Source organism: Anneissia japonica, unplaced genomic scaffold (genome assembly GCF_011630105.1).
Source record: "Anneissia japonica isolate Jap-2015-1 unplaced genomic scaffold, ASM1163010v1 scaffold724_len3256291_cov202, whole genome shotgun sequence".
Taxonomy (NCBI): domain Eukaryota; kingdom Metazoa; phylum Echinodermata; class Crinoidea; order Comatulida; family Comatulidae; genus Anneissia; species Anneissia japonica.
The window spans coordinates 561,247-588,498 of NW_022744966.1; the positions used below are offsets into that span (position 1 = coordinate 561,247).

The 27,252-nt window shown below is 34.5% G+C and overlaps 3 protein-coding genes and 1 long non-coding RNA gene across 4 annotated transcripts in view; 1 reads left to right on the forward strand and 3 right to left on the reverse strand.

Moving 5' to 3' along the window:
- LOC117119848 overlaps window positions 1-1,509 on the reverse strand; it is a 3,721-nt gene extending 2,212 nt beyond the window's left edge. The window contains exons 1-2 of the mRNA XM_033264819.1: window positions 1,379-1,509; window positions 699-845 (exon numbers count right to left, since the gene is read on the reverse strand). Of these exons, the coding sequence (XP_033120710.1) occupies window positions 699-756 (58 nt within the window). The 5' untranslated portion in view covers window positions 757-845; window positions 1,379-1,509. The remainder of the gene's footprint in view (window positions 1-698; window positions 846-1,378) is intronic.
- Window positions 1,510-1,559: 50 nt separating this feature from the next.
- Window positions 1,560-5,402, reverse strand: LOC117119887. Its single transcript, XR_004447251.1, has 3 exons — window positions 5,196-5,402; window positions 3,450-3,740; window positions 1,560-1,887 (listed from the first exon to the last, which is right to left on the reverse strand). It is a non-coding gene; the product is annotated as an uncharacterized LOC117119887 (long non-coding RNA).
- Window positions 5,403-6,951: 1,549 nt separating this feature from the next.
- On the reverse strand, window positions 6,952-8,214 carry LOC117119886. Its single transcript, XM_033264872.1, has 2 exons — window positions 8,116-8,214; window positions 6,952-7,788 (listed from the first exon to the last, which is right to left on the reverse strand). The coding sequence occupies exons 1-2, from the start codon at window positions 8,210-8,212 to the stop codon at window positions 7,247-7,249; spliced, it is 639 nt and encodes a 212-aa protein (XP_033120763.1). The 5' UTR covers window positions 8,213-8,214; the 3' UTR covers window positions 6,952-7,246.
- Window positions 8,215-13,701: 5,487 nt separating this feature from the next.
- Window positions 13,702-14,196, forward strand: LOC117119861 (craniofacial development protein 2-like). The gene has a single exon (XM_033264842.1). It carries the CDS (start codon window positions 13,702-13,704, stop codon window positions 14,194-14,196), a length of 495 nt encoding a protein of 164 aa, XP_033120733.1.
- The last annotated feature ends 13,056 nt before the right edge of the window (window positions 14,197-27,252 follow it).

Below are 27,252 nucleotides of genomic sequence, written 5' to 3' on the forward strand. Positions count from 1 at the left end.
GTTGTGATGTGTCTTGCAGGGTGTTGAAAAGCGCTATTTGTGATAAATAGATTGTTATTTTCACAAAAATCAATTAGGGCGTCCCCATTATCATTACGAAATCCTTTTGAATAATTTCCGATACATTTTTCTTCATCTAAATGTTTCTTGCCAATTTTTGAATTAAAATCTCCGCATATTAGAAGAAATGTCTTATTTGCAAATTTACTTACGAGTTTTAATTCCTTGTACATACGTTCACGTTCGGCCGGGTATTTTTCTGCCCGGTCACTGGTGGGTGCATAGACATTAATTAAAGTAATAAACTTGTTCTCCTTCGTTTTAAGTTGTAAAACTGATATTCAGTCTGAAACTTTCCAAAATTTAGAAATACTTGGTGCCCATCGCTTGTGAATAATGAAGCCACATCCATAATACTTAACCTTAGTGCCTAGATTGATGGATCGGCATTCGTGTACGTATTCGTCAATCGTCTCCGTGAGTTTAGTTTCTTGAAGGCAGGCTACGTCCACCTTATAATTTGTTATACCTGTTGCTAGTTGATGTCTCTTGAATTTGTCGTCTAATCCTCTAACATTGAAAGTAGCAACATTAAATATATTTTCCTTCATTTAGAATCCACATTTAATGTAAAAGCTCATCAAGGAAGTGGGCAAAACGTTAGACTAAAGAGCCGGAGCTCTACCAATGTAGTTTGCCTGTCGTTATCAATCTCTCTCCGCACAGGATAGAATGTTCTCCACTCTTCCAAATCATGAAAATGCATTTCTTGCGAGCCCATCCAACACAGGATGCTTCATTCCAGTGGTCAAAACTTTCATCTCTTGCCTCAGAAACTCTAATACCTAATGAGAATCATAACAATTTATTTAACATTTATAATTCAACAATTCAACAAAAATAACAATTCTTTGAAAACCGGTACAAGAATGCTTAATGTTCTCACAATTGTTTATTCTAATTATAATATTTACAGCTGAAGTTTTATAATAAATGATAAATAGGAGTTTAATGGGCTGCAATCATGTTCTTAAAAGTGATTTACATGTAAAATCCTCTGGACAATTTTCAAAGCTACACTGTAGTTTAGTTGTTTAGGGTCACAGCTGTTGAAACATTTTGATGAATTAAATAAGAAAACATATATAATTATTAAAAATAAAATAAAAATGATGCACACTGGGTATTATAAACATATGTAACAGAAATGTACAATAGAGTAGATGCATTCAAACTGAAGGGGAAAACACAACCACAAAGTATGTTTATTAATAGATAAACAAACTTGAAGAACTTGTAGGCTTTCATGACAGAATAAACAATAATTGCCAACAACATAATGATTTATTCTCTTTTATAAAAGTGAATAATACAGTACCCTCTGTTAGTGCCTCCAATGCCTGACTGAGATTAAATTTTTCCAACAAATCAAATCTTTCATATTTCCTTCTCTAATTTTCAGTCTGCTTTCTAGATCGGGTATCATATACTCCAGCTGTCTGTCTCCTTAGGCTCATTATACAATCCAACGATCTGTGACACATCAGCTGCAGTCAATTCTCCCCCAATTCTATCAGCTTTTGCCTGTGAGGTGTGATTTATTTTGTTGAAATTTTCCTTTCTTTAACATTTAGGAATGATGACAGTGTTTCTTGAATCTTTGTTTGAAGACCATATTGTCCATTTACTCTGATGGTATCACACAGTAAAGTCAGATCCTTTGAATCACGTACAAGCAAATCATTCAGCAAGTCCATCGTCTTAGACATTTTTGCTAGTGTCCCATGTTGCACGCTATCTCTGAACAACACTTTCAACATAGTAAGACATCTACATTCGTCATACCAGTTTGAGAAAAACCGTTTTAAGAACTATGAAGTGTTTATCCTATATTTTTAGAAGATTATAAAATAAGATATTAATATTTATACACATTTTAAAATTTAGAGTTTTGCATCAATACAAATTATCTATAAAAAGCCGGAAGTGAATTTCCTCACCATTAACTTTAATAAGCAGCCTTCCCACTAAAACCCAACATAACACACATTATTTATACTGGTCAGGTTTGACATTTTTCTACCCTTCTACAAATAGCTTGCTGAGTTGAATCGCGCGCAAGACCCATTATGAACTATGGGACAAAAGTGTAATCAGGCCTACCGTTGCCGACTTATTGCCGACTTATCCAGGACACAGGGCTAGGATGGAGAAGCGTCATGTGCGTTGATTTTGCTACACTCCTATGATCTCTGTACTTGTAAAGAGTAATTTAAGCTGTAGACACATCCTCACTTGGAGTCTATTTTTTGTTTATGTTTATATTTATTTTAACAGTTAATTTCTTTAATATTTAATTTCTTGTGAATAAATGATTGATATTTTATTATTTATTTTTTCTGTAATTTCTGAAGACTGGGTTGATGGGCTTTTGAGCCAGAGTGTTCGTCACTATCATCAATCGTAGCCATCTTAGGTTATTTTTCTAGTTGTTTGTTATTTCTGTTATTTTAACTGTGTAAATTTTATTGGACACTTTGGCTGAATGAAGAATGAATGAATGTGTCAAACAAACCTTGTCTACACGTAGTGATGGCGCCAGGACCTGCCCAACGGAGGGGCTAAAGGGGGGGGGGTGGCGGCTAGTGAAGCGAATCGAGTCTCACTTGGCTAGGGCCCCCAGTAGCCACAGGTATTTGATGAGTTATGGCGAATTTTTATTACTTATTTGATAGGCATCGAGTTACTATAATATGACTTCATGTAGGCTATGCTTTCTAATGTTGAAATCAGCTTCCAAAAACCAAAACATTTTGAATAAAACAAGAAACAAAGAGTATGCAATGTAACCATCTAATTTATTTTCAAATCCTCAGTCTTGAAAGCAAAATTCTATATTTTGGAAATTTTGCATGAAATCTGTCAACCACGCTGTTATGGCCGAGGTTGCTTCACCTATCATGATGTATTCCAACCATCATGAGGCTTTCTAAATGAGCATTTGTCATAACAGAATGCAAATTATTTTTAATTAGGCTCATTGAATTATTATTATTATAATATTATTATTATTATTATTGTTGTTGTTTTTGTTGTTGTTGTGATGAAAAGTTAACACAAACAATATGGTGGCTAAATGAATATTACATGTAGCCATATGGTTAGAACTATCCACATCACCCAAAGAAAACCATATTTATAGAGGGTGACCCTTCGAGCGTATCCTTGGAGGTCAACTGACATACAGCCCTCTTGTATTAATAAAATAATATGATGCTGTATCAGCGAAGTCTCATTACAAGGCTTAGGAAGTGGAGATGTTTGTTTTAATTGTCAGAAAAAATCCTCTGCTGGCACATGATTTGAATTTTGGGACTGGAAAGCATAAATTTTGATGTGGGCAAGGAGAGGAAACAAAGACTTTTTGTAATTTGGCCTAAAATACTTACCATCGTGAACTCTTGATATTAACTCAGAACTAAAGACCCTGTTGGCAATCTCTGTGAGTCCTTGCTCATTCAAAGCTCTGCACTATCTCAACTTGACTTGTCTCGTAGTTTTGTTGTTACATCCATTCTGTAAGCATATCCACTATACACTCTGACATTGAAAATTATCTGTTATCATTGCATACTTGTTGGATTCTGTCCCAAATGAGACCCAGTTGTTCCCCTTTCCAGTCCAATTTTATTGGCGGTATTGTGGCCGATTCTTGTCCTCCAGATAACCAAGACATTCATCTGAAGAGAAAATAAAAGTAAGCCTAGCACAATAACATAACTGGAATAATAACTTTGTAATAATAATAAAAAAAATAATTATAATCATTTCCAATAGCGCTCTTTGAAAACCGGATAATTTCATAACACACAAAAAAATGATCTGAAACACTAACGTGGTGTATCAGTGAAACCTCCTGCTGGCAATGCAGAATCCGCAAAGAAATTGTTGAAACAATAAATATCGAATGATTAAAATTGAAAGTTGTCTTTCACATTAAATTCTGGGTCAGGACCAAATCAAATTATAAAATGTTTTAATGGTCAACCAACAAAACACGGTATCAATGTGCCACCACTTGTGATTGCTCATTCAACTGGCAACAAAGAGGAGTAGCATGTGAAACATGTGGTCAATGGTATCAATGGGCGGCTCGGTTCACGTGACAGTGGATATTAGGGTTTGTGTACATCTATCAAGATCGCCAGTGCATTGAATATGGCTTTGCCTAGTTGTTGATGTTAGTCTCATAGATGTTGCAAATGTTGGTTGGAATGCGAGTTATAATTTGGTAAATCACTTAGAAATATTCTAAAATTAATTTTAAAACACTTATCAGTTTGGTTTGGTAAGGCTTCAATGGATAGTGGGAATAAAGCCTGAAGTTTTTTTAAGGAAAGGTACCTTCACACAACGTTCACATTGCTCCAGTGAGTCATCGCTCCCTAAGTCAAGAATATTATTCATGATAAGCTATCGCAGCATAAAAAAAAATATGTATCTCCCCATTCGTTGCAAGAGCACTATTTTATTACAGTTATTTTAAATCCAAAATTAAATGATAGTATGTTTGTAGTTACTGCCGGAGATAATGGTCATCATATGACATATTATTATTACATAAGCATAGGTGTGTGTGGTGGTGGAGGTGTTGCATGATTGGGACTACCACCCAACATGAAGCAGAGGGAGGTATACTGTAGTCCCAATCATGCAACTATACCTCATAAATGTTAAACAGCAAACTGTCCGCCCTCAATATGAGGGTAAAATGATACGGGTTTGCATATGGTTCATGTTGGCAGAGGTTTGGTAGGCAACTTTACATAGTACTTTATTCCTAGTCTTCACAACCACTACAATGCATACAGAGTTTAATCGACTAACAGGGGCGGATATCCGAATTTTGGGAGATAAAAAAAAGAAAAAAGAAAGAAAAAAGAAAGAAAAAGAAAAAAATGATAGCCCAGAACGCCTTAAATGTTATTTTCGTGCGTCTAGAACACAAAAATTTCGCGGGGGCATGCTCCCGGAACCCCTAGGACATTGTTGTCTCGATCGGCCCAAATTTCGCCCCCCCCCCCATCTCTGGATCCGCCCCTGACTAATGAAATGTTGTATTACTTAATATTTTTATGAGGTTTAGTAAAATTAATGTTATCTAGTATTGCTAATATTCCTTAGTTTGTTTATACCTGCACTAGTTGCTTGTTCTTGAACATCCTCCGAAGTTTGCCTGTCGTTATCAGTTCCTTCCGGCATGGGGTATAGTCGTTTTCCAGGCATCCTTTTAAACTGTGGAAGTGCATTTCTCACAGACTTCTCCAGCAAAGGACACAAAACGTATAACATGTGTGCTTCATTCTAGATGTCAGCACTTTCAACTCCTGGCTCCCAAAACTTTAACAAAACACTTTAATTAAGAATTACAAAAAATATTAACAATTTCATCTCATATGCAATGAATAATAATATTAATAATAATAATAATAATAATAATAAATTAAGTCTTATTTAGTGCATAATACAAGAAAGTAGATTCTATGTGCTTTACTAATACTACAAAGAAAATTAAGAATAATTTTCACTGCTCCGTTCTAAAAATGGAATCAAACTAACATTGCATGATTCTAAATATGTATATCACAGTGACATAACTAGGGAGGTGTGCACACCCATTCAACCTCCCATCATTGAAAGGTTTTGTAGCAAAAAAATCAAGCTGAAGTTTTAAAATTACCTCATTTCACCACATTTTACGAGCTAGCACCTCTTACTTGTTCCTTGTCAATATCAATTGATGCATCATATTTTGAAAAGTTATGGTATGCCTAACTAGGCATCTATCAATACATACATCATTTATCTCTTTTATACTGCAGCTTGTATATACCTAAACAGTAAATTTATATTATCAAAGCAAATTATCTGCGGTCCGATGAATTACCCAGATGATAGGGAATTACCCAAATGATGGCCAAATGATACCGTACCCAATTACCCAAATGATACGGAATTACCCAAATGATACAGATTTACCAAAATCATAGCCAAAATGACTGTTAATTCGTTTATATCAAACTAAACATTAAATATGATGTTAGTAGCCCCAGGCCTATAGCAAATAACTATAGAATTTATTATAATAATTTCTAACATTGACATATATATATGTATTATTTTGTTATGTTTATTATTACTATTTTAACATTATTATTGATACTATAATAATATATAGTATTATCATTTATTAATTTTTTATTTATTTGTTTATTCAAGACGCAACAGTGAGTCAAAACACCAAATATACAATATAAAAACCATTATTACTTGTTATTATTTTTTTTATTACTACTATTATTATTGTTATTACTTATATTTACTTATCTGTATTATTACTAAGCATATTAAATATTATTTGTTATTTATTAGTAGAATCTTAAGATACCTTTAAAAAACAATGTATGTTGTATGAATATAAAACAAAATAACATATATGAATATTATTGATTTATTCAGGTGCATTTAATTCAAACTGGCTACATTCAAGTTTACTGGCTTACCCTAGCAATTTTTTTTTCTTTCTTTTCTTTTTTATTAAAAAAAATAAATGTAGCACTTTCAAATTAACCAGGTGTACAGTACTACTGTTATTTCTGGTAAGCGTTTCTTGGCAACACCCAACATCCAATATGTTTTTCGATAATTGCACATTTTGCTTTTCAAAAAATGACAATAATAGTCAGCTATTCATTTCACACAGGGAAAACCCAACTACATATTCTTCAATAAATCAATATCGTATGGGGTGCCATTATGCCAAAGAAGATGAAATGGAGTTCACATGGAAGGAAGTGGATCATTCTAATTGGTCTATTTCAACAAAACATGGTCATATTTGATGTTGGGTAACATTATCCATACCATAACTGTTAGTGGATTTCAATATACATAAATATGTTAAGCATTTAAAATAAAATCAGTATTATAACAAGTGAGCGTTATGAGAAGTGAGATGAATGAACTATATCATTTTGTATCATGATTTGAGAATGGGTAAAAAACAAAACAAAAAGGTATCATTTGGGTAATTCCCTATCATTTCGGTAATTAGTCGGACCCATTACCTGCATTCATGGAGGTTTGTTACATCTAAACTCTAGGACTGGGTTCACCTGTTGATATGAATTATATACTGTAGTCTTCATTTGTATAAAAGGAAGATAGGATAATGATCTATTCTCTTTTAGTTAATATCTTCTGTTAGTGCTTTCAATGCAAGAGGAAGTTCAAGAATTTTCAACGACTCGATGAAATCTTTCATATTTTCTTCGCTGATTTTCAGTCTGTCTTCTAGATCAGTGATCATACTCCAACTGTCTTTGTATGTCTTACGAGGTATATTGCATAATCCATCGATCTCCGTCACATGATCTTGTGTCAAATTCTTCCCTAATTTCATCAGCTTTTGTCGATGATCTGTGAAAATTGTTGAAATGGTTCCTCCTTCTACATCTGGTAATGATGGTAGTTTTTCCTTAATCTTTGTTTGAAGAGCAATATGTCCAGTTATTATGATGGTATCATACAGTAGAGTAGGGTCCTTTGCACTCATCTTGCCCTGTATCACCAATTCATTCATCAAGTCTATCGTGTCAGTTATTTCTGCTAGTTTTACATTGTCCACCATATCTTTGAACAACACTTTCAACATAGTAAGACATCCATTTTCCTTATACCACTTTGAGACAACCGTTTTAAGAACACTGAAGTCCCTCTCTGACATTTCTATAAAAAATAACATTAGGAAATAACATTAATACATTACTCCATTATGCATGTTATAATGTTTACTATATTACTTTAACACAAAATTTATTGACAAAAAAGATCAATGATTCTTTTCAAAACAGAACGTCAATCTTTTTTGTCAATAAATTTTGCAAGTTGATTTTTTACCTAAAAACAGTTATTCGATGAAACCTCTCATTCTATATTTTCTTTTTTCATAAGTTTCATATTCCCTTGTTGAAACTTATATGACAAATGGTCTAGTAAAAATTGGATAAGAAATATAAGCTTAGATGACGTGTGTATGTGAACGCAATTTTTTACCTTCACTAGCTGTGTGCTTGCTTTGCTTGACATACTGATGACCTCTTGCTCGACTCACAAAGAGCTCATCTTGCTCTTTTTCTTCTTTCTCACCCATACATATGTCTGTAATATAAGTTATATAATTAACATGATGTAGAGCTTACCTATTTCTTTTCAACATTTTTTTTTTTGCAATTACAACGGATTTGTACTTGTTAGAGAATTAAGTGATTACCACAGTATACACTAATAAATGGCCTAAAATAACATGTTATATTTAAAGGTTTACTTGGTCCCACTGATGGCACTTTTGTATTTTTAACAAAAAAGAAAAAAACATTATAGATTTGTTTATCTTAATGTTAAACATTAACATTAACATTTTGTTGCTTGATGAACAGTTGATTTCAGAACGCAGGAGATTAAAGTGATAGGGACATATAATTAGATTACCGAAAAAAACACCAGTCAAAAAAACAAAAGGAGAGCTAAAACGGAAAGCAAACAACCAGTAAGAAAACCCAAAAATAACTGGGTGAGCCAAATGAAAAAAGACCTGAAAGAACATGTAAACACAAACACTATAACAATTAAATCATCCTGCTTTGAACAGAGAAAAATGGAAACAAATTGTGTAAAGCATAACATCACAATATAATGGAACATGGTAAGAAGAAGATGATCTTTAGATCACATATCAGCATTGTTGCCACAGATTACACAACGCAGGAGTGTCTGCTGCACACTCCACCACCAAATAAATGTGATCTTTTCTGAAACTAACTTTAGGCTTTCTTACTAAAACACATTTTGGCATTTTAAGATTCCAGCTTTTATTAACAAAAATTGCTTTATTCTATTTTTGTCTGTTTGTTAGCAAGTAGCTTGCAAGACAATAGCAAATTAATGTTTTAATATTATAAAGCTAGTAGTACATATTAAATATATGTTTAAAAATGCAGATACTGGGTCTTCAATCGAGTCGGATGGCCGAGCGTTTAGTGCAGGGGCGCCGTAACCTACAGACATAATATCGGCGCTGGTTCGAACGGCATGCTTGCCTATGCCTCTGGTGGTGGAACAAGTCTTCTTCTCTAAAACGTAGGACCAGTGTACACAATTTGGCTCATCTGCACATTAAAGAACCCAGAACATCTTTTGAGATGAGTCAGGGGTTACCCCGGTGTACTGGTCTATGCAGCCCCTGTTGTGGACAGACGAGAGTAGCTGCTACCGGTTTACCGAGTAGCTCAGACATGAAGACACCCTTAGAGGGGAGGAGAAAAGTCACTGTACAAGCTAGTCCACAGCGCTTTTATACTTCAGTATAAAGCGTTATATAAATAAAACTACATTAGTTCAGGCATATACATTACTAAAATTCAACTTCAGAAATGTGTAGATAAACAGGCTCTGACTGCGATGCTATAATTTGCAGATGGACAGGATAATGACGCCACAAAACAAACACAGGAGAGACAATGTTATACTCCGGTAGAGATGATGGACACCACTCTGAAGGAGTAGCTGTCATTCTAAAGAAGGGAGTAGAGTGGAATCTTCTGAAGTGGAAACCAATAAACAGCAGACTCATGCAGTGGCAGCTCTAGGATATATCTTCTGGGGCGGGGGGGTGCTGAGCTGCCCGACTGGGGTGCGGGGGACTTGGGCTCGTAGGCCCGAGCTGAAGGAAGGGTTGATAGTGTGTTCCCACTCCCAAATGAGATTTTTTAAGAATAGGAACCTCTGGTAGGCCAGAAATGACACTCTCTGATTGTGACAGACATGTGTTGGCTTGGCGTGTGCTTATGTTCATATATTTTTTAGTCCGATTGCCCGAAGAGCTCTGTCATATGGGGGGGTTGACCTGTCCGGTGTACACCACCCCCCCCCCACCACGCTGGCGCCGCCACTGGACTCATGAAGTTAAGATTTACAGGACGACATATCAACACCACTATCTTTCAGTGCTATGCCCCAACTAATGATAACGATGATGACAAGAAGGATGAATTCTACAAACTACTTCAATCTGAAGTGAGCAAAATCCCAAGACACGACATGAAAATAACAATGGAAGACATGAAGGCCTAAGTTGCATACGAGTCATCTATACAAATTATCTAAACAGTTGTGTATCAATTTTGCCATCTGTCAAGCTGGCGATTTTGCATTTCCCTTAAAGATAGGTCATTAATAAAAACATGTATGCATGCATATTATCCATCTTTCATTTAAAAAAAATTAAAATCATTCTATTGACCTTTTGAAACATAATACAGCTGTATTTATTTCAAAGGTAATATCACAAGTTCATAAGTTTATAAATTTTCCAGTTACAACTGAGATAATTTTTAGTAATTTTACACCATAGTTGCATAAAACAAAGAGACATTCATTGATTCATAAAGATAAAATCAATGGCAGATATCACAATATTTTTCTTCAGAAACCCTTATTTGTTTAACAATATTCTGTTTGAATAGCAAACTTGTAATATTTTCCAAATTATACAATCACCATGTGCATCAGTTTTTACGATAGATTTTTTTTAATGGTTTAAATTCAAAATTTTTAAATTCAAGTTTCTTTCTTATGGTTTTTGCAGTATTAATGGCTTTGTAATTTCTTGACAAAAAAGTATTAAAATTTAATTTCTATTAAGATTACCCAAGTGATTGAAATAGCATGCATAAGTGCAAAATATGCATGTTTTCCATATTTCATGAGAATTTTCCATTAAAATTATGAAATTGACCTTTTAAAACATATACAGCTATATTTATTTCCAAAGACAATATCACAGGTTGATAAGTTTTTCAATTTTCCAGTAACAGCTGAGGTTATTAATTTTTTAAATTTTCACCAAAGTGTGAATTATAATGCAAATAAAACACTATTTTTTAGGTTTTAAAAAAAGTCCAATGTGACGAAACAAAGTATTAAAATCTGAGTAATATTAAAAGTTTTACAGAAAAAAAAAATTAATTTAAATTATACTGCATATTGCTTTAATTGACTATACAGTAGCATATGGCCAGATCATGTTCTGATGTAATCAATTAGACGAAGATAAATATCAAAACATAATATTTTACCTTTGTGTGAAAACTTCATTTTTTTTTCCATTGGCTGTAGGTCTATGCTTGAAAGAGAATCTGAAACAACAATTAGTGTGGTTAATTTTACACATGGAAAAATATCTTTTAGTCAGTATATTGTGGTCATTGACCTACACCTTAAATTAACATTTAAAAATATATTTAATATATTTGCTTGCGGTGGTGTGCCGCAAGCATTAAATATATTATTACATTGCCATGCAAACCTTTATTTGACAAGTGATACCCTGTTCATATCACCAACCAAAGGTCACTTATCAAGTCAGGGGTTAAATTGGGATTTAAAAGTATTATTTTGTTATTTTTTTTACGAATTAACAGACGTTTACTATATAACAAAATTAACTGACAAAAAAGATCAATGATTCTTTTCAAAACAGAACATCAATCTTTTTTGTCAATAAATATTTAAGTTGTTTTTTTACCTAAAAACAGTTATTCTTTGAAACCTCCCACTCTATATTTTCTTTTCTCATAAGTTTCAGGTTCACTTGTTGAAACTTAAATGACAAATGGTCTAGTAAATATTGGAATAAATAAGAAATATAAGCTTTGGATGACATGTGTATGTGAACACAATTTTTTACCTTCACTAGGATAATCATGTGAGTGAAATTTGTAATAAGGCCTCTTGGCATTTATTCTCACTCAGTCTCTTAAAAAGAAGTGGTGCTTCTGTCAGTGACATGGTTAAAGGTTAAAGGTTATACTTGTTATATACGGCCGATCATTGAGTACTGCTGCCCGGTGTGGCATTTGTCTCTGACAGTTCTGTTATATTTTTGTAAATGCAATAATTTTAGCCTTTGGCTACTTTTTGTATTATTTTTATACCTGAATAAAATTTAAAAAAAATAAAACTGACGTCACGCATGACTGTACACATTGAACAGGTTACTTTGACTATTCCATGCCGAACAAAATGTTCGTCATATGTACGTAGCTCAAGGCAATTTTGAGATATCGTACACACACGAAATTGGGAGAAAGAAAGAATAAAAAAAAAGATGATGCTGACAATAACAAGAGGTGATCCGCTCGAGAAGCCAAAAATAACTGGGTGAGCCAAAGAAAAAAACCTGAAAGAACATGTAAACACAAACAATATAAACAATCATCCTACTTTGAACAGAAACAAATTTCGCCCATATGCATCCGTTGGCGCAAAATTGCGACAGGACTCATGGGAATTTTCAAACGCTCTGAGCTTAGTAAATACTGGTCTGCACTCTCAATTTTTTGTTTAGCTTGCCAAACAGCTTTTATATTCATTGTTTCCGGAAAAAGCTAGAGTGCAATTGTGAAAAAATTTTTCTGTGATCTTTGTTTGAAAATTTAAATCATACATATTTTTCATCGATTTTGAAAATGGTTACCAGAAGGCAGATCACTGTTAAGAAAGTCATTGAGGACTATCTAGACAGCGACAGTGAGAGCAGAGGCAATGATTTTTATCACAATTTAGTCGGTGATTCGGCCGATTAATCTGTTAATAGCGATGGGTACGAACACGCCAAAACTAAGCCTAGGCCTGGCCTGGAGGTAAGTGACATGGATGTACAGATTTTCGTGTTAGGGGTACTATAGAGGTATTAAGGAGTGGTAGAGGTAGGCCTAGGTGTACTAGAGGAAAAAACGAACATGCCACAGGGGCTAGGCCGAGACTGAAAGAAATTGAAAATATACAAAATGTTCTCATTAAAAAAAAATTTTAAAAATTAATAGAAATGAAAAAAAAAAAAAAAATTGGGGAAAATTGAAAAAAAAAAATTGGAAAAATAAATTACATTCTTTAATTATAAGTGTCTTTATTAATTATTTTTTTAATTTTCATTTTACAGTAGTTTGGAATGATATCAGGGTGGGGAAGCTAGAAAGTCATTATGTACCTGACAGTCATGGCTGCCTTTATATCTACACTTGTCTGCAGTTTGCATTCAAAGGGTATGCTACTACATAGCTGGCTGTCGGGAATATAGTACCTTCATATTAGTCTATGTTATACAGCTCTGCTCTGCGTCCACAACGTTAAAATAACAATTACTGTGCTGTACAACTAAAACATAAAATACGAGGCATGAAATGATGTTTGCAGCAACACTACTCATACAACAACAGAAATAAATGTCGCATGGACTTGGTGGGTATATGGAGAGGTTCCAGTGAAGTAGTATCTAGTGATACAGTAGCTCTGCTGCCAATTATAGTTTGGAGAACATACTTTGGTCTTCTAGGAGCTCTGAACTCTCACCTGTGCCTCCAAGAAGGTGGTAATGCACGCCACTGGCCATACCCCGTGACCATGTCTCGACTGACATGCTAAACTAAGTGGGGGCGTTAGTAGGGGCTGCTTACGTAGTTGGAGGATGCCACTTCCGAGAGTGTACGAGGTCTGGAGTGGCAGAAAAGGTGGATAAATCCTGGATATACTGTAGCGGATCAACGGCTTGGAAGGCATGTGATAGCATGATGTATGACACATATGTGTAAGGATGAGTGGCCATTCATTTCTCAAGAGTCTGGGATCTCACAGAGTATCAGTCCTTTAGATGAAATGATTTCCATGAGAAAAAACGATACAGGTGACACTGAGACCCCTGCTGTGGATCCTGTTAATAGTGAGAAGGAAGAAGATGTGACAACTGCCAGTAGGAGTATGCAGAATGACGACAGTAGCTTCAATCCACATGGAAGGGTATTGCCTGATGATGCTACACTAAAACACAGGGGCTGTCCCTTGAAAATAGGAAAATGGAACATTAGAATAATGTATCAAGCTGAAAAGCTGGATAATTGTATTGGAGAAATGAAATCCTATGAGACTGACATCATGGGAGTTGCAGAAGTAAAGTGGTTGGATCCAGGCCAGATAAACAAGGATGAACATGTCATGTTTTTTCTGGCGGAAAAAAGTCACAAAAATGGAGTAGTAGTTATCATCAACAAAAGATGTACAAGAGCGGTACAAGGATATTAGCCAGTCTCAGACCGAGTTATAATGATAATATGGATGCAATACCTTTTAGGCTGGTCATCATATAAGTTTACGCTCCAACAGAAGAGTTTTACGATAACATACAGAAAGCGCTGAAAGAAGTGAAATCACAGGACATCATACAATGCAAAGATAGGAAAAGGAAGAGAAGGAAATATATTTGGTGAATGGGGAACTGGAGAAAGAAATGAAAAAGGAAACAGATTAATAGAACTCTGTAAGGAAAACCAGTTAGCGGTGATGAATACTTTCTTCAAACAACATCCAAGAAGACTATATACATGGAAGTCCTCGTGATCTGTATAGGAACCAGATTGATTACATCATGATAAAAAGAATGATCCAAAAAACAGTACAAAGAACACACATACATACTGGAGCAGCCCTAAACACCAACTACTGCCTGTTGATGTCAAAGTTAACGGTAAAATTAAAGATACCAAAGAAAGGGAAACACAAAGAACAGCTTGACCATAAATGCACTGAAGACGGAAGAGTTAATACTCAAATATAGAATAAGAGTCAAAAATAGGTTTAAAGCATTACTACAGGAAGAAATTGAACCAAATGTAGAAGAAACTGAGGGTATTTTAAAAAGCATAAAAGATAGTATTCACAATGCTGCCAAGTACACTATACCAAAAATGACAAACCCCAAAAGAATGAATGGATAAGAGAAAAAATATTGGCTCTAATGGACCAATGCATAAGGAAACGTAAGAAAAATACTGAGAAATACAATCGAATTGATCGTGACATCAAGTACAAGTGCAGAGAAGCTAAAGAAAGTTGTTTTAATGAATGATGTGAGGAAATCGAACAACTTAAAGGAAATGAAAAGAGGGGGGAATTGGAGAAATGAAAAAGGAAACAGATTAATAGAACTCTGTATAAGGAAAACCAAGAAAAAACCAAAGAATGAATGGATAACAGAAAAAATATTGGCTCTAATGGACCAATGCATAAGGAAACGTAAGAAAAATACTGCAGTAAGAAAAAATATGATTATGGCACCTACAGTAGCCTATCATTTTGTTTCACATATGACTATTTCCTAATGGGAAGTGAAAGATTTTTTTTATTCAAAATATTTTTTGTATTCAATACAATTTTTACAATCTATTACACATTACCTACAGTGTACTATAAATTCTGTAGTTAACCTTCAGAGAACTTTATTTTAATAAATGGCCTAATTCAGTATAGAAACCGAAAGGTCCACTGATTAATCTCAGATAGGAAAGTATAATACATACTCCAAGTATTGAAATACACGACGTATGTATGTATTATACTTTCTTATTAGTATCTTAGTGTTTTCGTTAAATTAGATGGAATTTAAATGTGGTTCTATTACGCTAGTTTGAAGGTTTATACTGTAAGCAAATCAGTTACACTTACATATTCATGGTTAACATAAAGAGAACTAGAGTTTCGCTTCATAAAGAGTGCCTACCTCCACCTTATGCATAAATACAGAATTAGCGCAAAACGGGCGATTCCGCTCTTTTATCTTCATGCTCGAGGGTAAGTTCAAGAAAACTTTACAGACACACGTATATACAGACTTCAATCAACATCTGGTTGCTCAACTCAAAAAGGGAACTTTTATGTTCGTTTGAAAATGAAAAATTGTATACAGTAGGTCGATTTATAAGATGCAAATAATACTAATGACATTGCAGCATTCGTAATATTTGTCACTGGTGCTGGAAACAGTCACAAAAGTGGGGGGGGGGGCAGTCTCCCAGTAGATAAAAGTGGGTGGAATTATGCATGATCTTAGTCAGAAATGCCCAGCCTCAGTAACCCGTTTTTGCAGGGTTTGGTTAAGCCGGAAATCCGCTGTTGTCAAAGATGTAGATGGGGCCATTGAGCAACATCACTCAGCTTACTATGTGGATAATACAGCACCAATAGCGGAGTCAAAAGAGAAGTTGCAGATCATTGTGGAAGAAGTGCGGAGAAGGAGTGAGGAAGCTAGGCCTAGAATGAATGTTAAAAATACAAAGACAATGGTAGTGACAAAATCAAATGGAGGTCAACCCATTAAGATAATTTTGAACAGACAGCAGCTGGAATAATTGCAAAAGTTCAAGTACCTTCGACAAGTGATCACAGAAGAGTGGTTTAGCAGAATTATGTCTAGCGCCCTCTATTGCAGAGAGGACTATTGTTGTCGTTTGAGTTATTTGAGTTACTAAATAAAATGGCCACCATACCATGAGTTCGAGTCAGTCTAATTTATGACTGTAAAACAGTTATTTTAGACTTTCAATCAATCAATCAAAATTAACATTTATTTCCTTCAAAACGTAAATTACAATTTATTCATTGAAATGTAACAAATAAATAACATAAGTATTGAAGGGGGCACAATTCCGAAAAGCAGAGCTTGTGATGGATGTGTCCAAGACAATTAACAACACATTAACGAGAAAAAAAGACAAACATTTAAAAGGATGATAATAATAATAATGATAATAGAGCATTTCAAAATATAAATGAAAAATTATTATGAAAAAACATACATAATAGGAATTATAAGGGAAAAAAACTAAAGCTACTGTTAAATAGTAAAATATCAATCAACATTTATAGGAAAATTATTTAATCAATATTATTATTGATTAAATAATTTTTCACTTTAGAAATGGAAGATTTTTTTTTATGGTGCATCAGATATGTTTAGAGGGAGCGAATTCCATATTTTAGGTCCAGTGTATCTAATATTATGTTAAAATGAAGTTTTTTTGTGTTTGGGAATGTAGAGTTTATTTGAGATTCTGGTACTATAGTCATGTAATTCGTTATTGGGTGCAAATATAGAACGTAAATGAGATGGAAGAATGGAGTTTAAGCTTTTATATACAAAAGAACACTGTGGAAGTGTATTAAGATCTTTAAGTTTTAATACTTTTAGAGAATGAAATAAGGGGTTAGTACTAGTTCTTGGTGGGACGCCAGAGATTATACGTATGATTTTCTTTTGGAGTGTACAAGTATGGAAGAACAAGGGAACAATAGAGAGTGCGGAGGATATTATTGGGAAGAAATGATGCCAATCTATATATTATACCAATATTTTTTGCAATTTTGTTTTCAATTTCAAATATGTGGGGTTTCCATGATAGACGACTATCAATGGATACTCCAAGGAATTTAGAGTGATCAACCAAAGGAAAAACATAATCATTGAGTTTGATCTGCAGCTGACCTAGTTCAATTGGATTTTGGGTACTCCTAAACAATACATAGTTGCACTTCTTTAAATTTATAGCGAGGCGATTTGCCAGAAACCATTCGGATAATTCTCCCAGACTTGCATTCACTATACGAAATAATGATTCTAAATTTTTATTTCTACAATATATACCGTAGTCTTATCATCCGCATATAAAAAAAACGATAATGATGAAGAATTATAAATATCATTTATATATAAAAGAAACAAAAGGGGGCCCAAGAGAGAGCCCTGAGGGACACCGCAACTAATAGGCAAGTAATCAGATTGTGAGCCACCATACGTTGTGCATTGGTAGCGGTTAGTCAAATAACTCCTAAAAAGATCGTGAGGAACTCCACGGATACCATAGTGATACAGTTTAGAGAGCAGGATTGAATGGTTAATAGTATCGAACGCTTTTGATAAATCAATAAATAAACCTATTGCAAACATATTTCGTTGGAAAAGTCAATTAATGCCATAGATGTGTCAAAGCTTTTACGAAACCCAAATTGCTTATCAAAAAGGATATCGTTTTTTTAAAAATAAAAGCATACGTTCTATTGTAAATAATACGTTCTAATACTTTGGAGAATACAGTAAGAACAGATATTGGTCGGTAATTGGACAATGAATCCTTCCTACCCATTTTGAAAATAGGGGAGACTCTCGCTAATTTCAATTGATCTGGGAAAACCCCGTTTTTTAAAGATAAATTAAATATATGGCAAAGAGGTTTAACTAAAAAATAAATTGATTGTTTTATAACTTTTGGGCTAAATTCGTCAAGTCCCTGTGCTTTATTAGATTTAAAGCCATTAACAATGTCTATAATTTCAGTGTCCGATACTGGAAGCATAAACAATGAATTCAGGGAGGTTGAGGTAAATATTTATTAAATTCGGGTCGATTTGTCGGCATTTTATTAGAAAGGGTTGGGCCTATTTCAACAAAAAACTTATTAAACGCATTTGCGATTTCAGTTGAATCTTTCATAGGTTAACCGTTATCATCTATTATTACATCAGTGTTTGTGTTCGAAGACCTTTTCATCAATGTATTAATTATATGCCATGTCCCTTTGATATCGAGCTTACACTGAAGAAATCTGTTTAAATAATAATCAATTTTAACACATTTTAATAGGGAGTTTAAAGTGTCACGAAATTCACTGTACTTAATTTTGTTTTGTTCAGTTGGATTACGAAAATATGTTGCATACAATTTTTGTTTATATTTAATAGATTGTAATAGATGATCAGTCATCCATGTTTTTTAATTTTTAATTTTTGTTAGTTTGAATTTTTTTGGAAAGTGTTTATTATATAAAAACATTAACTTTGAATAAGTTTGGTTTACATTTTGGAGTATACTCACTTCATCCCATGATGTTTCACTAAGTTCTTCTTTAAAACGTTCAAAATTTTTTGTATTAATTTGCCTATAAGGTTTGTTCTGTAGTACACTGGTTGATTGAGTGTTTTTGTGTGTCAGTGAAGATATGGAAAAAACAGGTAAGTGATCGGAAATGTCACAATAAAGTTGGCCACTCGCAAGTGGTAAATCAAGCTGATTGGTCAGTATATCATCAAGTAGAGTAGCAGTAGTTGACGTTATTCTAGTAGGCCTTCGTATTAACGGTAAATAAAAATTGCAAAAGAGAGTGTTAACAAAAAGTATATTGTAAAACATCAATATTGAAGTCGCCAATCAGAAATACCTGCTTATTTTCATTTGCAAAGGTATGACAAAGTTTGTCAAGGGTATCATTAAAGGCGTTAACTTCCAAAGACGGAGCCCGGTAAAATGTCCCTACGATAATATTTTTCTCATGCTTTAGTTTTATTTCGATGAACAACGATTCAAATATTGATTTATCGGTCAATAAGTCATCACAAACAACACAAGATAAATTGTTTTGCACGTACATAGCTACGCCACCACCACTTTTGGATTGTCTTTTTTTAGATAAGAATGTATATCCGGGAATATTTGTTACTGAGTGGACTATCATCGTTTTTAAGCCAAGATTCAGAAATGGCAATAACATCAAATTCAAATTCAAGTGTTAGAAGAAAACATCTTAAAGAGTCCATCTTACCCAAGAGACTACGTGCATTGAAATGAATACTAGAAAAAAGGTCATCATTATTTAATTTAGAAAAAGTATCAGCAAACTGACTTGGATGAAAATAACTTGATTCATTTATATTATCACTATAAAATTGAAAGTCCGGATCTACATCTTCATTATTGATGATGTTTTCGTAGGCCAGGAAGGGGTTAAATTTTAAATCGGATAGAGTATTTAAATTTTCGGCATCTAAGCTATTAGGATTTGGCATGGTGGGGGAGTATGTACATAAATTCGCTCAACTTTTACACTTATTTTTAAACCGTATGCATTCAATGCTAGCACGAAGATACAAAAAGGTGGGTATATGCACTTAGAAATATAGATAAAGTTTACATCATCCATATGTATAATATCAATTGATAGCATTTAACATGATAGTATATAATACTGCAACAGTCGATGCCAAAAAAAAAAAAAAAGAGATAACATAATAATAATAATAATAACACAATAAAAGCACATGGTTCGTAAATAAGTTCGGGCTACTTAATGTGCTATAACGAACGAGAGCATCAATGATGCAATAGCCCACTTGACAATAGCTGGCAATGTTTAAGTGCTGTTGGTCGGTGGAGGTTGTGTGTAGTGTTGTTATGTGTATTGAGCATAAAGAAAAACATTTAAAGTTAGAGTTAGTTGTATGCATCATCATAGACCTTTTTTGTTATGTTCACTTAACAGTTAGGAAAGGTGTGATGTCGTGTACAGTGATATTAAAGGAAATATGGTTGTTGTAAGGTTTGTTGTGTACGTAACTTTTTGAAATATTTTGTACTGTAATTATGAAGATATTTATGAAGAGGTTTATGATATAAGCAGACAGTTTGGTGAGTGAATTTAATTTGTTGCATAGAAGTATTTCATTGTGAAGAAATATATTTTTCCAAAGGCGCATTATAATTACATATATAGTTTGTGTTTGTTTGTTAGTTAAACATGCAGCTTTGTTTGAGAAAGGCTAAATAACTTCTTGGCTGACGTCAGATCTTGATGTATGTATTCGGCGTATACATATACATATATACATATATATACATATATATACGTATATACATGTAACCGGAATTCCTATGTTGAATATAGTCGATCAATGAGAATAATTGCAAACTTTTAAAATTGTTGTGTCTCTTTAATTCTTAATAGCAGGATTAAACCTAAAACTAAGAACAAAACAAAGACATTCGAATTGTAAAACATTTTAAACAATTGGTCTAACATCAAACAGAAATACTATTATTGTATTATTATAATTATATTATTAACAACATTATCGAAAGAGTTGTTTTATCAATAAGCCTATGCCTATAATTAATACCTTCACATCACGTATCATTTACTATTTATTACTAATAATGATATAACAAGAGCAATACACGATATGTATACTATATAATATTTATGTATAGGCCTAGCTAATATAATGTATAAAGAACGATAAAATAAAACATACCTAAGAGCTGCTGTACTATCCTCGGCGAAATAAACCAAGTATGTAAAGTTTAAACTGGACAAAGCAAAAGTTCTAAACAATTGGCGCGTTCCTTAGGAACGCGTCCAAGCTCACGCGCCATCAGCTATGGACACGCACAGTCAACATAATACAGAGGACAAGCACTGAATGAGTAAATGTACCTATGTTACACACTCCCCTCCTCTGAATTGCATCGTCTCGATGCAAATAATGTTATTTATCACAGGCCTATGTTATACATTTTATTCATTTCCCAAACACTTTAAATTTAAAGTCATTAAAATAATCACTTTGCTTTATGAATAAAACACCTATTGATCATACGTCAATCTGTTTGGTGGCTTTCTCTGCCTTCCTGATGTTCTTCCATTCTGGTATAAGATCTCCCCTCTCCGAACATTTGATTCATCACACAAATTCTCTCCAGAAGATTGCACTGATACTCCAGAACTCGCATTAATTTTAGTCTCTGCTTCTCTCTCACCGGCATGGTCAATACTGTTTTGTTGTTCTCCATCATTTGACACTTCTTCAGGTTGGTCAACATCTATTTCATGATACTCCATTTGTGTTGGTTCTTCCTCCAATTCATTTAACAGTCCATTTTCTCCACCCAAAGAATTTGGTTCACTAGTCATCATTGGCGTGAACTCCGGAGAAGGTATAAATTCGTCTGCATCAGGATTTAGTCCAATAGAAGGAGGTGCAATATGTTCCATGATCTGTGGAGCTCTTGGAACTAAATCCTCCTCATCTGACTCTTCATCCTCAGTACTTCCTTCATCATTGTGTACATGTCTGGATATAATTCTGGGCCTGTTTGATTGGTTTCTTTTCCCAATATCCATTTCTTGTTCTTTCACCATTTCTCCTACTAATTTTGATGTAAATTCCTCAACTTTCCACTTCATGCTCTGGTTTAACCGTATATACTGGAATTTCAGGTCCCAGTCTATCGACCACTACATAAATGGTCGAGTCCCATCTATCTACCAGCTTGGAAAGTCCTTTCTTAGCTAAGTTTTTAACTAAAATCCTGTCTCCTTTCTGCAAATCATTGCCTCTGATCCTCTTGTCATATCTCTGCCGATTTCTAGAAGCCACCTTCTCTGCATTTTCACTAGCTATTTTGTATGCTTCCTGTAATCTATTTTGTAGTGTTTTTACATACTGTGTATGATTGGTGCTGTTTGACTGATGGTTTGGATCCACACAAAAAACAACATCAGCAGGTAGTCTTGGCTCCCTACCAAACATCAGTACATACGGAGAGAACTTAGAATAGTACTGTTATTGACTGAACAATTGTATGCATGTACTAACGTAGCTACATGTTCACTCCAATGTTCCTTTCTCTCATTTCTAAGTGTACCAAGCATATTCAACAATGTATGATTGAACCTCTCTGGCTGTGGGTCTCCTTGAGGGTGATATGGGCTGGTACGTGTCTTCCGAATTCCTAATAAGTTATACTTCCGCCTCAAAATCTCGGCCTTGGTCACTATGAAGTCGCATTGGTAGTCCATAATGGCAAAAGTATTTTTCCGATTACACTTTAGCAACTGTATCGGCTTTTTGATTTCGAGTAGGAAACGCTTGGGCATACCTAGTAAAATGATCGGTAATGACCAAAATAGAATTCATACCTTTACAATCCGCTTCTACAGACAGAAAGTCCATACACACCAATTCAATTGGTTGACTTGTTTTGATGGACACAAGTGGTGCTGCAACCGCTGGCAGAGTTTTCCGAGCCACACACCTAGGACAGTTATGTATCCATTTAGTAATTTGACCAGCCATTCCTGGCCAGAAAAATCTCTTGCGTACAAAGGCTATAGTTCGTTCAATGCCTAAATGACCTTGGTCGTTGGTTAAAGCCTGAATTACTTCTTCTCTGTAATACTTCGGTAAAACTAATTGACTGTTTTTATCTCCAGTCAAAGGATCTGTAATCATTCGATACAAAATACCATCAACAATTTTCAGCTTTTTAGTCTGCTTTAGTAAGAGTTGTATTTCAGATGTTTTATTATGCAATGTTGTAACTCTTTTTCCCGTGGTTATTAGGTATTTTACCCTCATTATGTTGCTATCACTATCTTGCCGTAGTTTCCAATCAAACTCTACCGTTCCGGCATCTAAATAGCTTGGACTTATGTAACTCTGTGGTATTGCTTCTGCTGACATGGCAATTGATAACACCAATGGTTCTGTTTTTTGGTCGTTCAGCAACTCTTCTTGTTTCTCATTCGCCCTATAAGATGATAATTCATATATTGTGTCTTTTGCACAAGAAATCGGATTTCGCTCCTGGTTTAGTCTTTCTTCCAATGTCTTTATACCAATTTGCTGTTGTAGTTTATCTTGTCCCTCTAAATCTGTTTTATATGGTCTACGAGACAACGCATATGCATCTATGTTAGTCTTCCCTGATCTATAGTGTATGGTGAAATCATAATTTGTTAGATCTGCCAACCATCTCTGCCCAGTCGCGTCCTGCCTTGCCGAAGTAAGAATATACGTTAAGGAATTGTTATCAGTCATAACTTTGGTCCCCTTTGCCTGGTATAAATAATCTTTGAATTTGTCACACACAGCCCATTTCAAACACAGAAACTCTAGTTTATGAGCTGGATAATTTCTCGATGATTTCGTTAGGCCTCTACTGGCATACGCCACTGGGTGTAAACTTTGCTCTCTATGCTGGTATAGAACAGCTTCTAAACCTCCCCTACTTGCACCTGTGTGTACTATAAATGGCTGAGACATATCAGCAAACACTAGTACAGGTGTAGAACTCAATAGCTGTTTCAATGTCAAGAATGAATGTTCACATTGATCTGTCCATCTTTCACCAAACGGTTTAGTAGTTTCTCTTGAATCATGGTTTACACTAATAGATTGTCTCTTGCATTTTGTTTGAAGTTCCTGTCCTGATGTTAAAGCATGTAATGGCTGGGCAATGCTGGAATATCCCTGAACAAATCTCCTGTAAAATCCTGTAAATCCCAGGAACGATCTTAACTCTTTAATGTTATTAGGTCTTGGCCATGACACCAAAGCTGTAATTTTGTCGGGATCTGTCTTAACGCCATCTTCAGAAACAATGTGTCCTAAATATTTCACTGATTTACAAAATAGCTGGCACTTATTTGGTGAATAAATTCAGATAGTCTATCGAATACTCTCATCAGCCTCTCTTCCATCTGTTCTAATGTCTCTGCATATACAATAATGTTATCCATATACACCAACATTTCAACCATGTTGAGCCCTGCCATGCATTTTGCCATCATTCTCTGAAAAGTTGCTGGTGCTCCTTTTATACCCCGAGGCTTTCGGTTGAATTCATAGAACCCAGCAATACATATGAATGCTGTTTTCTGCTTATCTTCTTCTCTCATCGGTATTTGATAAAATCCCGATTTTAAATCTATAACAGAGAACCATTTACTTCCATTAAGGCAATCAAGTGCATCTTGTATAACTGGTACAGTATACTGATCTGGAAAAGTTCTTCCGTTAAATTTCCTGTAATCAACACAAAAGTCTCATAGCTCCATTTTTCTTCCTCACAATTACAATAGGTGAGGCATATTGACTTCGAGACTCATGGATAATCCCATGATCTAACATCTGCTGAAGATGTTCTGCTAAGTCTTTTAAATCGGCTGGAGCAATCCTTCTTGATCGTTCCCTAAACGGTTCATCGTTGTTCGTTCGTATATTATGTTCCATCTGATTAGTCATACCAAGATCCCAATCATGCATTAAGAACACATCTTTCTAGCTTTCATTTGGTCAAGTAATTTGTTTTTCCAAAAATTAGAAATGGGTCACCATGAAAATGGAAGGCTGTCAAATGTGTCAGGTTGGTTGAAGTCATTCGTAACGTTGTTAGTCTCATTAACTTGTATTGTTGAGCTGCTGCATACTGGTCGACATGATTGTAAAACACAAACATCAGAAATAATACAACCTGGTCTTAATATGATGTCTTTATCACCGGTGTTCCTAAGTGACACTTTAACTTTACAGAACCTAACAGCTGGCAGTGTCGTTACATATGGAAGTACTCCGACAGGTAAAGATTTTGAACAATCTACTACTACTGTTTTCTGGGTTAAACAATGGTTCCGTAAAATCCCTTGAACTTCTTTCACTTGTCCAACTGGAATATAGACTTTTTCATTTCGTTTTGTTCTAACACCACCTATTTGGCCTTCTTCTATCCTTTCGTTGTCTCTTAAATCTCGATAAGCTTTAAGGTAAGTAGATGACACTTATAGCTTATTCATATACTGTTCACCTGCTATGTCTCTATACGGTTGTAAGCACCTTTTAAATATTCCTGAATTCGTTCCCACTATCAAAGGACAATCAGTTGAGCCTATTGTGTCTGGTACAATCAACATAGGCACCTCAAAAGACTTTCCTACACCATCAAATTCTTTTGGAAAACGGAAGTTGAATATTGGACCAGCCTATATATTTGATTGTATCCCCTCCACCATGCCACACAACATCATCTAGAGGATATAGTTGTTTGTTAAAACTTCTATAAAAACTCTCTGATAGTAGAGTGACCTGCGATCCAGTGTCTAACAAGCATTTTGCAATTCGACCTTCAATGAAACATGTCTGAGTAGTACTTTCTCCAACTAGACCTTCAGGGATAGTTGGTTTAGGGCTTACTGATGATCGGGTATTCGGTTGCCCCTTCGTGAATACCCGCTGTTGTTTTCCTGCTTCCCCAGAACTAGCTTCAGCAATTTCTTATTTACTGTTTCCAAGGGCAGCCAAATATTCTTCAGATGTAGCATTTGGATTATCTTGTCTAAGATCACAAATCACTTCTGCTGCTGGGGATCTTAGTGCTTCACGTATTTTCTGTTTTATCTCTCTAATTGGCTTTCGGCTTGCTCTATCCACGTCTCCCACCTATCTTCGTCCTTTGGAATGTCTGTTTTTCCAGAGAAAAACCGGAGTCGCCTATACTTTCCGTTAGTTATTACCTCCATTGGGAATCTACTCTCCAATTTATTCTCAACATTCTTCGGTTGTGTTAATAAACCATCTAATTCGGTCTGGCTTAACAGGTCGTTCACATATAATCGTTCCACCGCTGCATCTCTCTTCCCTTCAATCAATAATATGTCAAATTTACTAATATCTCCATTTATAGGGAGTATGGCTTCCTCTCCCAGTTCTAAATTACAAGCATCTTCGCAAAATTCGCATAATATGTGGGTTTCTGCTATCCCACTAACTATTCTTTCTCTTCGGACCAGTCCTTTGATCTTGGTAGACAGTCCCGTCATTAATGATATCAACAAAGTTCTGTTGGATTCATTCAGATTTCTTGATCTGAGTAGGATTGCATTATGTGAATTAATGCCTTCCTTTTTACACCAATCTCTTGCTAAGCTTCGAAATTCCTCCATTCTCGCTGTCAGTTATTTAATAATACAGTAGCTCCTTCCCGTGATTTATTTCACCGTAACTGCAAGTTGACAAAGATAATTTCCCGGATGACCCCCCCAAAATGTAACCGGAATTCCTATGTTGAATAGTCGATCAATGAGAATACTTGCAAACTTTTAAAATTGTTGTGTCTCTTTAATTCTTAATAGCAGGATTAAACCTAAAACTAAGAACAAAACAAAGACATTCGAATAGTAAAACATTTTAAAAAATTAGTCTAACATCAAACGGAAATACTATTATTGTATTATTATAATTATATTATTAACAGCATTATCGAAAAGAGTTGTTTTATCAATAAGCCTATGCCTATAATTAATACCTTCACATCACGTATCATTTATTATTTATTACTAATAATGATATAACAACAATACACGATACGTATACTATATAATATTTATGTATAGGCCTAGCTAATATAATGTATAAATAACAATAAAATAAAACATACCTACAGTAAGAGCTACTGTACTATCCTCGGCGAAAAAAACCAAGTATGTAAAGTTTAAACTGGACAAAGCAAATGTTCTAAACAATTGGCGCATTCCTTAGGAACGCGTCCAAGCTCACGTGCCATCTCTATAGCTATGGACACGCACAGTCAACATAATACAGAGGGCAAGCACTGAATGAGTTAATGTACCTATGTTACATATGTATAAACATGTATACATATATACATATATATATATATGTACAGTATGTGTATATATG